The sequence below is a fragment of the Osmerus eperlanus genome, chromosome 24, assembly GCF_963692335.1.
Source record: "Osmerus eperlanus chromosome 24, fOsmEpe2.1, whole genome shotgun sequence".
Taxonomy (NCBI): Eukaryota; Metazoa; Chordata; class Actinopteri; order Osmeriformes; family Osmeridae; genus Osmerus; species Osmerus eperlanus.
Genome location: NC_085041.1, coordinates 7,259,213 through 7,273,185, shown reverse-complemented (window position 1 = coordinate 7,273,185; position 13,973 = coordinate 7,259,213). Strand labels below are relative to the sequence as shown.

Sequence of the window (13,973 nt, the reverse complement as noted above, 5' to 3'; positions counted from 1 at the left end):
TATCATGGGTCCAAACATCACAATAAAAACACCGCAGTAGCCTACCAATACACGGTAAGCCTTTCGACTTTGAATGAACAACATCTGCAGTTCAGACAAGGAACAAGAAGACTTATTTTCCTTGAAGCCCTGAATAAAACGCTGTACTTTGTTCACACTTGGCAAGGAGTTCTCCCGCCAAAGCGAACAAGGAGTCTCACTTAATGGCACAACAACAACACGCGTCATCAGCATATGGTCTGTCACATACTACTCCCAGTCTCACATTGGCGGTGCACGCTAAGGTTTATATTTTAAAGTCCTTATAAAAAGTGAATTGTATAAGGGAGGTGCATCAACGACTGTTTATATGCGCTGCTTAGTCCAACAAACGGGTCAATATGCCAAACGGCATCTAACTAAGTAGTAGTAACAGATATTTACATAATCTCGCGCCAAATTCTCGGAAGTGAACCAGTGCGACGAGACCACCGTTTTCGCGCGCTGAGCCTAAGCTCCGGTCACACTGGGGATTGACGGAGTTTGCAGCCTATCAGGTGCATAAACCGAACCTGCCTTATCCAATGGTGAAACAAAGACTTCTTAGCAGGCGGGGAAACAAACTATTGAAGATTCTTATTGATTCAGTCTTCAACTGCATTCAGAAGGGTAGTGCGTGGAAATTTGACCAAGAAGTTGTTTAGGGAATACGATTGACGGGATTTTAACATATTTTTCCTGATTGCATTTGGACTATAAATAGGTAACGTAATGACTCAACTTGTTCAACTTATGAAATTAGATAGCTAGCTTTAAAGCTACTTGTAGCTTGATCAAACTTGTTAAAAAGAGTTCCTGAATGTGGCTAGCTTGAACTGGTAAGATTCGAGTCCTCGTCCACAACTGACTTAACACCGTTCCTGAAAAGTCGTGAAGCATTTAGCTAAATGTGTAGTAAGCGTTAACGTTATCCGCTGTTCAGTCACTGATGGTCACATCGCTAGCTAGCATTGGCTAAGTTAGCGCCCTTAACGTGGTGCGCTGTCACAGTCAACGTCGATTAATGAGGAAAGGATTACTGTATGAAGCTGCAGCATTTTCCTGGTAGCCATATGTCTAGCTTGCTGGCGTGTTGATACTGTGTAGCTGAATAGTGTGAACCTGTACAATTGATAAAAGTTTGATGGTAGTCTAGTTGATCTCTTCATGGTCACGGCCACGCTCGCCTTGCTCCATCGAGCCAGCTGACCCGAGGAGACCTCGCCTACAACAGTGGCCCAGCTGTGCTCAAATCAACAGTGGATTTAAGGCACTTAAAAGACGAATAACGTTACTGTTGTTTACACTGTTTGTGCTGGCCTAGAGTACACAAGTCACTTGTCCGAACTCGCCACCTATTGTGTTCTCACAGCGTGGTTGACAAAACTGCCGTGAATGGAAGCCACATTGTTTAATAGCGCTCCCTCGCGCTCGGATGGGGTCTCTGTAGTGACTTTTAAAGGGGTGGGAGTGGCTTGTGCAGTTTCCCGCACTGTATTAAAATCAGCATATTGTAGAAGTAGATCAATGCACATTGACCACTGCCTAGATTGCTTAGATGTTAGGGATCAGAGGTGGATTACATTTTTTATTTTTTACTACAAAGGTTAAATATTAACAACCAGCTTCTGTATATTTACCCATAATGCCCTCCCTTTCTCACAGGGCAGCTGCAATGTGGATTCAAGTGCGCACCATGGATGGGAAGGAGACCCATCGGATCGACTCCCTTTCCAAACTCACCAAGGTGGATGATTTGCGAGTTAAGATTCTGGAACTCTTCAAGGTCGAACCAGATAGACAGAGGCTGTTCTACAGGGGCAAACAGGTGAGACTGAAACTGGGTCCATTTCAAAGTTGTCAGGTGACAGTATCTGCATTAGGCAATGGAAAAGTTCCTGTTTTGGTTTACTAAACGTGGGATTTTAGGAGAAAGGGAGATGAACAAATCTCGTGTTGGTTTGTGCATACAGGTTAGGACTTTATTATACAGCTATTGATATACAGCTAGGTTTATATTTATGATGGGTGAGATGGTCCGCTAGGGATTGTCAGGAGCACGACCAAAGAATTCCAATGTGCTTGTACATGCTACAAATGGCAAATAAACTTGAACTTTACCTTATTCTAGAAGGCCATACAATAAAGACTTAAAAATTGGATTAACGTTTCCCGATTGAAAGGATTGACGAGGGATTTTGAGGCTGTTTCCATAACTTACAAATGTTTGTTTTTGTATGATGTCATCATACTACTGTACTTTCTTTGTTACTTAAAAAAAAAAAATAATGTGGTGTGTAATGACTTGGTGGCGCTCATCTTGGCCAGGACGCCCTTGAAAAAGAGATTTAAAATCCTGTGATGAACCCTTACGGGCTAAATAAGGAAACCACACATACAAACAAAAATACAGTCTTAAGCAAAAATGTATGAACCTCTCAAAAACCGACCACAGAAGCTAAAAAGGAGATACGAACCCACATGCATGACAGTCAGGTGTCTGACGTTCGGCGTCAGCCAATCCCTAACATCTCCCGCCGCCCCCTCACAGATGGAGGACGGCCACACCATTTTCGACTACAACGTGGGCCTGAACGACATAGTGCAGCTGCTGGTCCGCCAGGCCCGACCTGCCCCCAGCGCGGGCCTCAAAAGCAAGGACAAAGAGGCCGAGCTGTCGGACTCCGACTCTGGCTGCGGCTCCGCGCAGAGCGAGTCCGACAAGAGCTCGACGCACGGCGAGGCGGAGGCGCCGGCGGCGGGTACCTCGGGCCAGACGGACGCCCCCGACCTCGTCGATCCCGGGTTCGGCTTCTACAAGGTGAGCCTTCTCCGGAACGGTTCCCAAATGCGTTTGCCTAGGAGTCATCGTTCATCCTGTGTTTATATTTATGTCTGTACCACATATCGCTCATGTTATACACACACCCAGTTGTGGGGATTCTACGATGACGGTAACCAAAAGCGGCAATTTCCCAACGTTTCTTTCCTCGTCTCTGTAGATAAATGAGTTTGTTGATGCCAGAGATCTAAACATGGGCGCCTGGTTCGAGGCCCAGATTGTGAATGTCACAAAAACTCCAAAGACCCCTGAGGAGGAAGGAGCAGATGCTAAACTAGCAGAGGAGGAAATCCGCTACCATGTCAAATACGAAGAGTAAGTAAAAAATAAACATAACGAAAATGAATTAGTGAAAATTATATGAAAAAGTATAAAATATTTATACTTTTTCATATAATTTTCACTGTGTGCTTGGCAAGGACATTTCAAGCTGGTCAGTGTGCAACTAGGCTACTGCTTGGGGAAATTCTGTCCGTCTTGCCTGTGAGGGGGGGAAAAGTAGTTTGCTAAGCTTGATTTAAGATGTCCAAACCACTTCCAGCTTGCTCTAGCCTAAAAATCCCCACTTCCACCCCCACATGTAATCCATCTCCACAGTGCAGTTGGTAGTGTTTTAAAAGGCGAAGAGGCACTGGTATTGTTTGTTATGCAAAATCACCTTGGTTACAATACTACTCCCTCGTTTTTGGGGCTTTGAGAATGATTAGCTAAACCACATATTTTATTATTGCAGTTAAACAATGTCAACAAAACAGGGTCAAAGCAGTCTTTTGGTTTCAGTTTGGCGAGGGGAAAAAGAATGGATGCTCAAAGTCTGTTATTTCTGCACGTAATCCTCATCCAAAGGCACACTTGCATTGGCTTGCTTGCAAGTGTGTAAGAAACTGAGGAACATTAAGCCGAACGGCGAATTTTGACGACGCCGTCGCCAGCGACGGCTCTTCTCGGCGTTCAGACAGCCCTTCGCGTCGCCTTCCTTGTAGATGTGTCAGTGCTCTGTAAGATGGTCGTATGTAGGACCTGGAGTTGTGGATGAGTTGCATACTGAGTGTGTGTGTGCGTGTGTGTGGTCTCCAGTTACCCCGAGAACCCGGTGGTGCAGCTGCTGGCGCAGGACGTGCGCCCCCGCGCCCGCACGGTGTACCAGTGGCACCAGCTGGAGCCCGGCATGGTCGTCATGGTGAACTACAACCCGGACGAGCCCAAAGAGCGAGGCTACTGGTACGACGCCACCATCCAGAAGAAGAAGGAGACGCGCACCGTCCACGAGATCCACGCCAAGATCCTGCTCGGGTGAGCGCACCCGCTCATGCCTTCATTTATACACGTCCAGGGGTGTTCTATTAATACTCATAGCTATGCCCATGAGGAACCTTTTTTTTTTGGTATAAAATATAGCAGCATGACAAAAAAAAACATGCTGTTTTTGGTCTTGTTTTAAATGTGCACTTGGTCTAGTAATTCGCCACGCTCGATAAAGGGACAGACTTGGTAATGTGGAGTGTCTAGTGATGTGTGGGTGGGTTGTGGACGTTTTGCTGAGATCCAGTGTTTTATTTCAGCGATGCGGGTGATTCCCTGAATGACTGTCGAATCATGTTCCTGACTGAGATATACAAGATTGAAGAGCCCGGTGTTCTGGATGGTTCCGGAGCCGGGTCCGACAGCCCCATGAAAAGTAGGTTTTGGCAGAACCGTAATTCGGATGTTCATTTGCGTGGTATATCAAGATCGGAAATATATTTTGTCCCAAAATCGGGGGGGGGGGGGGGGGGGGGGGATTTTAAGACGCCTGGGGAAAATAAAAATAAAAAATTATAACAAGATGGTGAATGTTGACGTAAATTAACCAAAGTTGCCTTCGTGAACTCAATCGCGCCTCTTCGCACGCTGCAGGATCCAACGGGCCCGAGTGCAAGCACTGCAAGGACAACCCCGCCAAGAACTGCCGCTGGTGCAACTGCCACGTGTGCGGCGTGAAGCAAGACCCCGATAAGCAGCTTCTGTGTGACGAGTGCGACATGGCCTTCCACATCTACTGCCTCAACCCCCCCCTCAGCACCATCCCTGAGGACGAGGACTGGTCAGTGGCAGGGAGGGACAGATGGGGTGGCCTTTTATTGGGGGGGGGGGGTGGTGGAGATTAATCCAATTTTAATTAATTAGTCTGGGGCTCCCACAGTCTGTCCAGTGTCCCTTGTTTGAGTCTGTTGGTATGGTGTCGAGAGACCATTAGGTTTTTCACAAAGCGTTGAGGTTTTTTTTCCGTTTTGAACTGCATCAATTCTGCGTCACAGATGCACATGGACAAAACAAACGTCGAAATATGTCACCAAAAACTTGTTGCACACGAGTCACGGAATGTCCCGCCCTGTTTTGCCGCTCACCGCGTCTGCCGGAAATGTTCCAGGTACTGTCCTGAGTGCCGCACCGACTCCAGCGAGGTCGTCCTGGCCGGGGAGAAGCTGAAGGAGAGCAAGAAGAAGTCCAAGATGGCCTCCGCCAGCTCCTCCAGTCAGAGGGACTGGGGCAAGGTAACGCACTTTTTGCCGGACGTGTTTATTTGTATCATTTTCAATTGACGAGGCACTTAGTTTCTCTGCTTTCTTGAACCCCCCCCCCCCCACACACACACACCACAGGGTATGGCTTGTGTGGGCCGCACCAAACAGTGCACCATCGTGCCCTCCAACCACCACGGCCCCATCCCCGGAGTCCCCGTGGGAACCCTCTGGAAGTTCAGAGTGCAGGTAAACGGCACCCCGTCAACCAGCTGACACCCCCCACCCCCCCCATCGACGTGTTTTACAGTCTTGTTTTTAGAGGGTTTATTCCGTGTCCAAGTAACGGGCCACCCTGGGTGTGTTGAGCCGAGATATTTAGTGTAAAGCCCAGTCCTTCCTGACCTCGTTCCGTGCGTGCAGGTCAGCGAGTCCGGAGTCCACAGACCCCATGTCGCCGGGATTCACGGGAGGAGCAACGACGGGGCCTACTCTCTGGTGCTGGCAGGGGGCTACGAGGATGATGTGGTAAGTTGGACACTTTGTCTTCAGCCAGGCCACGCTCAAAGTTAACGACCCCTTGTCCAAGTTCTGCCTGGTTGATAGAGATTCGGTTGAAAACGGCAAACCCCCCCCCACTGTTCAGCTTTTGTGATGGGACTATGCCACTCGTGGCAATGCAGTAATGGTTTTTAATTATTGGCGCCAGGTTGATGGGGAATGAGCTCAGATTTCGGTGCTTTTGTAGCGATTTTATATATGCCTCCACCGATGGAGGATGATGCTGATACTGGTTGTCTATTGGTTACAGGACGACGGAAACGAGTTCACCTACACTGGCTCCGGGGGGCGGGACCTCTCAGGGAACAAGAGGACCGCCGAGCAGTCGTGCGACCAGAAGCTCACCAACATGAACAGGTATCTGAGCCGACACCCTTCCAAACATGACCACCTGACTCCCAACATTAGCGTCGCGCCATGGTTTGACAAAACCAGCCCACTTCACTGTGCACAAACAAGATCCTGTTCCGAATGCGAGGGACTTGACCCCACTGTGGTGTGCCCCCCAGGGCCCTGGCTCTCAACTGCAACGCGGCGGTGAACGAGAAGGACGGGGCGGAGGCCCGGGACTGGAAGGCCGGCAAGCCCGTCAGGGTGGTGCGCAGCTCCAAGGGACGCAAACACAGCAAGTTCAGCCCCGAAGACGGCAACAGATACGACGGCATCTACAAGGTAGGGAAACGGGGGGGACCACCCGTAGACTCGCAGACCGATAGCTGGGTGGGTCTTTTTATAGCAATCTGTACTTATCTAGCTGTTATATTGGTTCTCTTTGTCGCAGTGTGGGTTAGGACTGGATAGCCTTTACTCGCACTGTTTGATGAGATCCGAGAACGTACACACGCCGACAATCTCCACGTTGTCTCAGCCATCTGACCTCAGATGGCTGAGCCGTTAGGGAATCGGGCTATTAATCAGAAGGTTGCCGGTTCGATTCCCTGGCCGTGCAAAATTACGTTGTGTCCTTGGGCAAGGCACTTCACCCTACTTGCCTCGGGGAGAATGTCCCTGTACTTACTGTAAGTCGCTCTGGATAAGAGCGTCTGACTACATTTAGCAGACGCTCTTATCCAGAGCGACTTACAGTAAGTACCGGGATATTTTTTTTAATGTATACCTTGTGTCGTGACAGGTGGTGAAGTACTGGCCGGAGAAGGGCAAGTCCGGCTTCCTGGTCTGGAGGTACATGCTGAAGCGCAACGACGACGAGCCGGCGCCGTGGACCCGGGACGGGAAGGAGCGCGTCAAGAAGCTGGGCCTCACCATGCAGGTAGAGACCGGGCCCTCCTCCCTCGGACGCCACCACGTCCGCCCTCCGTCGGGGGGAGTTCTTCATAGGCGTTTTGAAACCTTTTCACCTTAAGACCCGTCCCGGGTGAAAACATTCATCTGTGTTGGAAGTGTTCGACTGAAATCTCCTGCGGTTAACAAACCGAAACCCCGCGACGGGCGGTGTCTGTGGGTTCTTTTTTTTGTTTTCTGACGGTTGGCTTGGGTTTCCTTCCAGTACCCTGAGGGTTACCTGGAGGCAGTGGCTGCGAAGGAGAAAGAGAAGGAGAAGGAGAACAAGCAGGAAGAAGAGCTGACCGAGACGCCCACCAAGGGAAAGAGGAAGAGGAAGTCTCAAAGCGCGGGTGAGTTAACGGCCCTCTCTCTCTCTCTCTCTGCCGCCATCACGGTCCGATCCAAGTGCTTCAACGTACGAGTAGTGCCGTCGCGGTCCGCTTCAGGCGAGCGGAGAAAAAGCGCCGAGCTAGCTTGCGAGCCGAACGACGCAAGTACGCCCGGGTCAACCGGCACGGTTTCATCATGGTCACGCGTGCCGTTTTGTCTGTTGTGTTCCCAGCCGAGGAGAAGGCGTCTCCAGCCAAGGGCACCCCTAAGAAGATGAAGGTGGAGTCCTACAAACTGACCCGCGAGCAGAAGGCCCTCGTCAAGGACGACGAGGCCAACAAGAGGCTCTGGGGCGAAGCCATGGAGTCCCTGGCTCTCGGACCGGTAAGACGACCCCCAGACGCCCCTCCCTATTCAACGCCCCCACCCCCCATTAGGATATCTTTCTGTGGATATCTGACTGACGGCTGAAATGCACTCGTGGGATCTTCGAGGATCTCGCGTACGAGCGCCTAATTGTCATCTTGCTCCTGCAGAGGTTTTTGAACAAAGTCGAGGAGGTCTTTTTGTGCATATGCTGCCAGGAAGTGGTCTACCAGCCAGTCACAACAGAGTGCCAACACAATGTCTGCAGGGTAAGTTGAGCACCCTTGAGCTAAAAATGTCTTTGAACACAAGTTCATGGTTAACCGTGTAATAGGCTCATTTCCGACAACTTCTCCATTTGGTGTGTCTCCCCCCCCCCTTTTATTTTTTGTATTTCACTGTACCTTCTCAAAATAAGTGTGGCCAGATATGTACTGACGGTTGACCCGTATCTTCTCATCCAGGAATGCCTCCAACGGTCTTTTAAGGCGGAAGTGTATACCTGCCCTGCCTGCAGACACGATCTTGGCAAAAACTACCCCATGAATATCAACAAACCCCTCCAAGCCATCCTAAAGCAGCTGTTCCCCGGCTACAGCAGTGGACGGTGATAACCTGTGACAGTCTGTTCGACCCGCCAGGGGAACAGCATGAACTTATGAGGGCAATTTAGCATGTCAGTACAGTACAAAAGAATCACTTTCTTAATATATTTTACAAATATGAAAGAGAAAAATAAAAATGTTCTGCCTTTTTGCCCGTCCCCCCATCATAGGGCGTGGTCCAACTTGAAAAGTCCTTGAACTGGTAATGTTATAGAAACTGCCTTGATCAGATGTATTTGTAACCGTAGCATTGTCCAAGTGCGTTTTGACCCGAAATCGCCAAAACCTAATTCATGCCTACTTCCTCTTTGAGCAAATGCCTTACAACCGTAGAATGCAGGGTCTTCTAAGAGCTGATGAAGCCAAACGTCAGTTGCCATCAGCCACATCCGTTGTTGAGAGAGAGAAAAGGATAGGACACTCCCAAATGGAACATGTATTCAAGCTCACCAAATCCGTTGACGTCTCGTCTGGTGGAACTGTTCTCGTGTAAATGGCACAGTCCCATATCCTTTTAGAAAGAAATGTCCGTTACCTGCCTTTGTTATGTGTTCCCTGGTTGACTGGGAAACGAAGCCACCTTGGATTTTTTTAGGAAATCAAGGTGGAGTATTAACCATGGGTGCAAACTGTAGGAAGAATTACGTGGATGAATTTGGTATCGACTCCAACCAAGAAGCATTTGAGTTTGAAGTTCTCAGAAGTGCTTAGTTGCGATCTGTGTCTTCTTTTACAAGGGTTTCAGTGTGAATTTGAATTAACTAATTCCAATAACACTTTCACTCATATGCTGCCTTTTTGATGTGATCTACTTTATCATATCACTTGTAATAAGAAAGTTTCCTAACATGATTAAAACAATGTAAAAATTTGACAGAAGAAAAAGTCTCCTGCCCCTGAACTAATCTAGAAAATGGGTGATTTGATATTTTGTTCCATGTCTTGTAGAATTATTAATTATCCCTTTTAAATATAACATGTATTCACGTTTACTCTTTGTTGTATAAGCATAGGGATTCCATCTTATAAGTTTGAAACGAGTCCAAAGAAGCCAATCACTTAACCAGTAGGGAATTGTAGAGTTCCTGTTTTGGGTTTCCACAAAACTCTTGATAGGCGATTCTGTGGAAACCCTGAATATTTAGCTCTGTAGGTCTTGTCCCTTGGCAGTGGACAGGAAATATTTAAGAATCAAAATTTGTACTTTGTTGGGTAAATTCTCTTTTTTTTACTTCCGTTTTAATCCTTTTATTGGTGTGTATCGGAGTTCGATTCCATCTCCTGTCGTCTCCTTGGCCTACTCATTTGTGTTTTATGGTTATTTTGTGGTGGAATTACAAGCAAAAAACATTCAAGGAAGCTCTTAGACCGGTGATTAGTTAATATGAGGCCAGAAGAAAAATGTCCAGGTTAGGGAGAAGCTAAGGAACAGACCACCCTCCTTGCTGAATGAATGCCAGTGGCTGCAGATATTAGTAATACCTCAAATATTTACAAGATTTGCATAGACTGGAAATGTATATTTTCTGAAATTGTATATTTTTTAGTACATTTTAGCTGTTTGATATGTAGTTTTAGATGTATTACTACTTGCTTGCACATGTTTGGTGCAACATTTCCAATAAATCTTCAGCCTTTTTATAAATAAAATTGCAACATTTTAAGCTTGTTCTGTGTCACTTTCAGTGTTTTAACACCTTGTTCTTAAAAGCGCCACTAAAATGCTGTTGCTTATATTTTCGTTGAAGGGAAGTGAAATGTGTTTTCCTTTGTTGCCACCTTTGTGGATGTGTAAAACTTACCATGTAGTCGTCTGGGTTGTGTGGAGCAAGGCTGTTTCGTGTCTTATGATGTGCCTATTATGCATACTTATGCAAAAGTAGTGCAGACTATATTCAAGGCTTATCTTACAGGAATACTATGTAAAGTGCATTCGGGGTCTGAGCAATTAGGAAGTTGAGACCTGCCTGGGCGTCTCATAGGAATAATGCTTCCTAAGACAAATAAAAGGTACATTGCTTGATGTAAAATGCTATTAGTAAACGTGCAATAAAACCATATTCACACATGCATGCATAGAAATGTGAGATCGGCATCTTTGCCTTTTTTATTGGCTGTTAAACTTAATTGTCAAGGAGATTAGTTAAACGTATCGAAACCATTTCTATGTACCCTAACCAGTATGTTAGGGTTCCTACGTGCGTTATGTGCGTTAACGTGATAGGCTTAGATATTAGTCCTTCATTACCGAAACCAACAACATCTCGAGAACGCAGAAATGGGTGGTTACTACTACGTGGTCAAGCCAATCACATACCCCAATGCCGTGTAGTAGGCGTGAGGCTGATGTCTGCTTGCAACCTAGCTTTCAAGCTAGCCTAGCTAGTGAAGATAATCGATAGATTGGATTTCATAAAACGAGACAAATAGAAAGGGGAACATTAAGAAAGAGACATAGTTTACTGCAGGAGGTAATGATGAATTATTTGTTAATTCTGGATGCATCATTGCACCGACCTAACACGTGCCATTTCGGTGGGGATTTAAAGAGTTGTGATGGCTGTCGTCGGGGGTGTTTTGTTGACTTTAATGCATGGAATGGAGGAAGCTAGCTAGCTATGGGGGTGATTACTGAGTGCGGTTCAACTGTGATGGTTTTAGAAACTATACTCTTGCTATATGCTTGCTTTTAGTCGTTATGCCAGATAGTCGATGTGTTTTTGAATCACTATCTAACGCCGCTATCAGTAAACTCAATGGCCTTGCATCATTTAGCTTGCAGGCTATTTTATCACAGTCAGTCAGCAGTAGAATGACACGGGTATACTGTCACTTTCACATAGCAGCAATGCCTGCCAACTAGCTAGCCATTTTGGCGTGTAAAATGAAAGTTAACCTATTGAGTGGCATTTTAACGTGCACATTGTAGTATTCTGTGTTTGGGAACATTGTGTTACCTGCACGTAACTACCAGTTTGCTATACAGTTACATTTAGTTTTGATTGCTAGCGAAGCTTGCTAGCTAGCGCCCCCATTTTTGTTTTTGAAAGACAGCTGTAGTAGTAAGCTTGCTTCCTTTGCTTATACTTGGTGAGGCCCTCCCACAGAACGTGTCTGAGATATAAACTAGTTTCTGGATACGAATGTGTTGATATATTTATGCATACACCGTTGCCTTATAAATGTTGAAACTGATATAAATCAGTATCTTTGAGAAACGTTGTCGGGTAGGCCTTACGGACGAATTAATTATTTGGAGGCTACTCAGGAGTTGGAAATCCTGTATTTTGATGACAAAGGGAAGTTCAACTGAATTAAATGTCGACTATGAATAATTATATGTTTACTATCGCGCATAAAACAGTTTTTATGTCATCAGGTTTACAATTACGTGTCTATTTTAAGCAGCCATCCATCTTTATCATTGTTTTTGTTGATTTATAATGATTAACTTAGACAAACCAATAATAAGTCTAAATCTTTGGTAAACTTGTCTGAGTGCTTAGGTTAGCAGTATGCAACCAGTTGGTGATATACAAGTGGCCTGTGACACATTTAGGCCAAAGCCAATGGCTGAACCACGTGAAATAATTGGCATGTGCAGGGTGCAAACAGTGTATAGTTTGGCACATGCTACAACTGTGACTGTGTCTGGTGTCTGTTTATTTATTACTTCCTCTCTTCTACACTCTCAAACTAGTTTTACCTGTCATCATGTCGCTGGACACTCCAGTGACAACCGAAACAACCTTGGACACGGCCACAGATACGCACAAGTTGACAGCCATAACCACGGAAACACAGATGGAGATGTCTCCAGCTGCTGGCCCCGAATCACCCAGGGCCCCTGCAGCTCCTACCCTATCCCCAGAAGCACCCATCGCCCCAGACCCAGACCCTGCTCTAGACCAACCCCGGGTTTTAGACCCAGCCCCAGAGCCGGCCCCTAACCCGGCTCCAGAGCCAGAGCCGGCCCCAGCGGTGGCCCAGAACCCAAGTTGTAAAATCATGACTTTCAGGCCCACCATGGAGGAGTTTCAGGACTTTGCCAAGTATATCGCCTACATCGAGACTCAAGGAGCACACCGGGCCGGTCTGGCAAAGGTACATTCTGACCAGTTGTGAGATCAGCTAAGTGTTAGGTGGTTGGCTGTTCTGTATTAACTAGCGATAGACCCAAACACACAGCTTGATTCAGTTTGCCTGGTCTCCAGCTCACTAGTTATTCCTCTCTTTACCCCCTCCCTCCTCCCTTCCCCTCCTCTTTGTACAATTTGCCTTTTATGTTGATTACCTCTCCCTTTTTCCGTCCACGCATTTCACCCCCCTCCGTCCCCGCCCCCACCTCCACCCGCAGGTGATTCCTCCCAAAGAGTGGAAGCCGCGGCGATCCTACGACACCATCGAGGACATGGTGATCCCTGCTCCCATCACCCAGGTGGTGACGGGCCAGTCAGGCCTCTTCACCCAGTACAACATCCAGAAGAAGTCCATGACGGTGGGGGAGTATCGCAAACTGGCCAACAGCAAAAAGTAAGAACATCTCCCGGTATCAGCTGATGGCCGGGAGAACACGGAAAATAGCCAGCAGAATACAAGTGTAAAATACAAATGGAGCTCGTCTGGAATATAAAATGAGTAGTCTGGCCTTGGGGCACTGATGTGTCGAATCCTGATTCGAAAGCTTGCAAAAGGATCTCACAGCTTGGCTTTTGTGTGATTGAGTGTGATTTAACCCTTGTGTTATCTTCGGGTCATTCTGACCCATCAGTCATTGTGACCCACCGTCGTATTGCGACAGATTTACCTCCTACAAAAACAAAGTGAAGCATTTTCTTTTAACTGTCGGGCTGTCTCAGACCCCCCACATTGCAATGGTTAAAAGAAAATAATTTTTATTTGTTTTTGTATTGGGTAAAATTGGGTAAACACAACGGTGGTTCGTTATGAACCTTTGGGTCATGTGACCCGAAGGCAGCACGAGGGTTAAATAAGATCTCTTCCTCATACTCGCCAGTGGATTTAGTTCGGTTTAGTTAGTTACTTAGTTTCTTCACCTTGTTTTCGATTTCAATTCCTCTTACTACTTCACCAACATGTCCCCTTGTGTCTGCATGTTGTGTACAGGATTTGCATATGATTTGCCTGAACGTAGCTGGATCTGTTTATCACAAATACATTACAACACGTCCAACTCAATTGTGAAAATAATAGCAGTTTCACAGCGCTGACACCAATGTGTGTCATCAGTTGTAAATATGAAATGATCCCCTCCCAGGTACTGTACTCCCCGGCACAAGGACTTTGATGACCTGGAGAGAAAGTACTGGAAGAACCTGACTTTCGTGTCGCCCATCTACGGCGCTGACATCAGTGGGTCGCTCTACGACTCGGTAAGTCAACCAGTGATAGTGACATATTTGTATTAAATGTAACCTTTAGTTAAGCAGGAAAGGCTCATTGAGA

General features: G+C 46.7%; 2 protein-coding genes across 6 annotated transcripts in view; both read left to right on the top strand.

Annotated features, from left to right (window-relative positions):
• Positions 1 to 587: 587 nt before the first annotated feature.
• On the top strand, positions 588 to 10,175 carry uhrf1 (ubiquitin-like with PHD and ring finger domains 1). 5 transcript variants are annotated; one of them, XR_009928384.1, is made up of 19 exons: positions 588 to 742; positions 1,684 to 1,846; positions 2,570 to 2,839; positions 3,021 to 3,175; positions 3,938 to 4,153; positions 4,423 to 4,538; positions 4,757 to 4,943; positions 5,271 to 5,394; positions 5,503 to 5,610; positions 5,785 to 5,889; positions 6,173 to 6,279; positions 6,432 to 6,594; positions 7,055 to 7,192; positions 7,430 to 7,556; positions 7,769 to 7,920; positions 8,073 to 8,171; positions 8,367 to 8,578; positions 8,678 to 8,709; positions 8,841 to 10,175. XR_009928384.1 is itself a non-coding variant. In XM_062450670.1 (17 exons), the coding sequence occupies exons 2-17, from the start codon at positions 1,694 to 1,696 to the stop codon at positions 8,511 to 8,513; spliced, it is 2,367 nt and encodes a 788-aa protein (XP_062306654.1). In that variant the 5' UTR covers positions 588 to 742; positions 1,684 to 1,693; the 3' UTR covers positions 8,514 to 10,175. The 5 variants fall into 5 exon arrangements, 2 of the variants coding, with proteins under 2 accessions (XP_062306654.1, XP_062306655.1); XR_009928382.1 differs by having other exon boundaries at positions 8,678 to 10,175; XR_009928383.1 differs by having other exon boundaries at positions 8,367 to 8,709.
• A 644-nt stretch (positions 10,176 to 10,819) lies between these two features.
• The window catches only part of kdm4b (lysine (K)-specific demethylase 4B), a 43,680-nt gene continuing 40,526 nt past the window's right edge, over positions 10,820 to 13,973 (top strand). Inside the window, exons 1-4 of the mRNA XM_062450442.1 lie at positions 10,820 to 10,978; positions 12,208 to 12,611; positions 12,865 to 13,040; positions 13,786 to 13,900. Coding sequence (XP_062306426.1) covers positions 12,222 to 12,611; positions 12,865 to 13,040; positions 13,786 to 13,900 — 681 coding nt within the window. The 5' untranslated portion in view covers positions 10,820 to 10,978; positions 12,208 to 12,221. The remainder of the gene's footprint in view (positions 10,979 to 12,207; positions 12,612 to 12,864; positions 13,041 to 13,785; positions 13,901 to 13,973) is intronic.

What these genes read in the sequence shown, in the direction of transcription:
- uhrf1 (XM_062450670.1), top strand. Translation starts at nt 1,694, where the DNA reads ATGTGGATTCAAGTGCGCACCATGGATGGGAAGGAGACCCATCGGATC. An exon ending in GTCAGAGGGACTGGGGCAAG is followed by an intron (nt 5,395 to 5,502) that starts GTAACGCACTTT and finishes CACACACCACAG; the next exon opens with GGTATGGCTTGTGTGGGCCG. An exon ending in AGTCCCTGGCTCTCGGACCG is followed by an intron (nt 7,921 to 8,072) that starts GTAAGACGACCC and finishes TTGCTCCTGCAG; the next exon opens with AGGTTTTTGAACAAAGTCGA.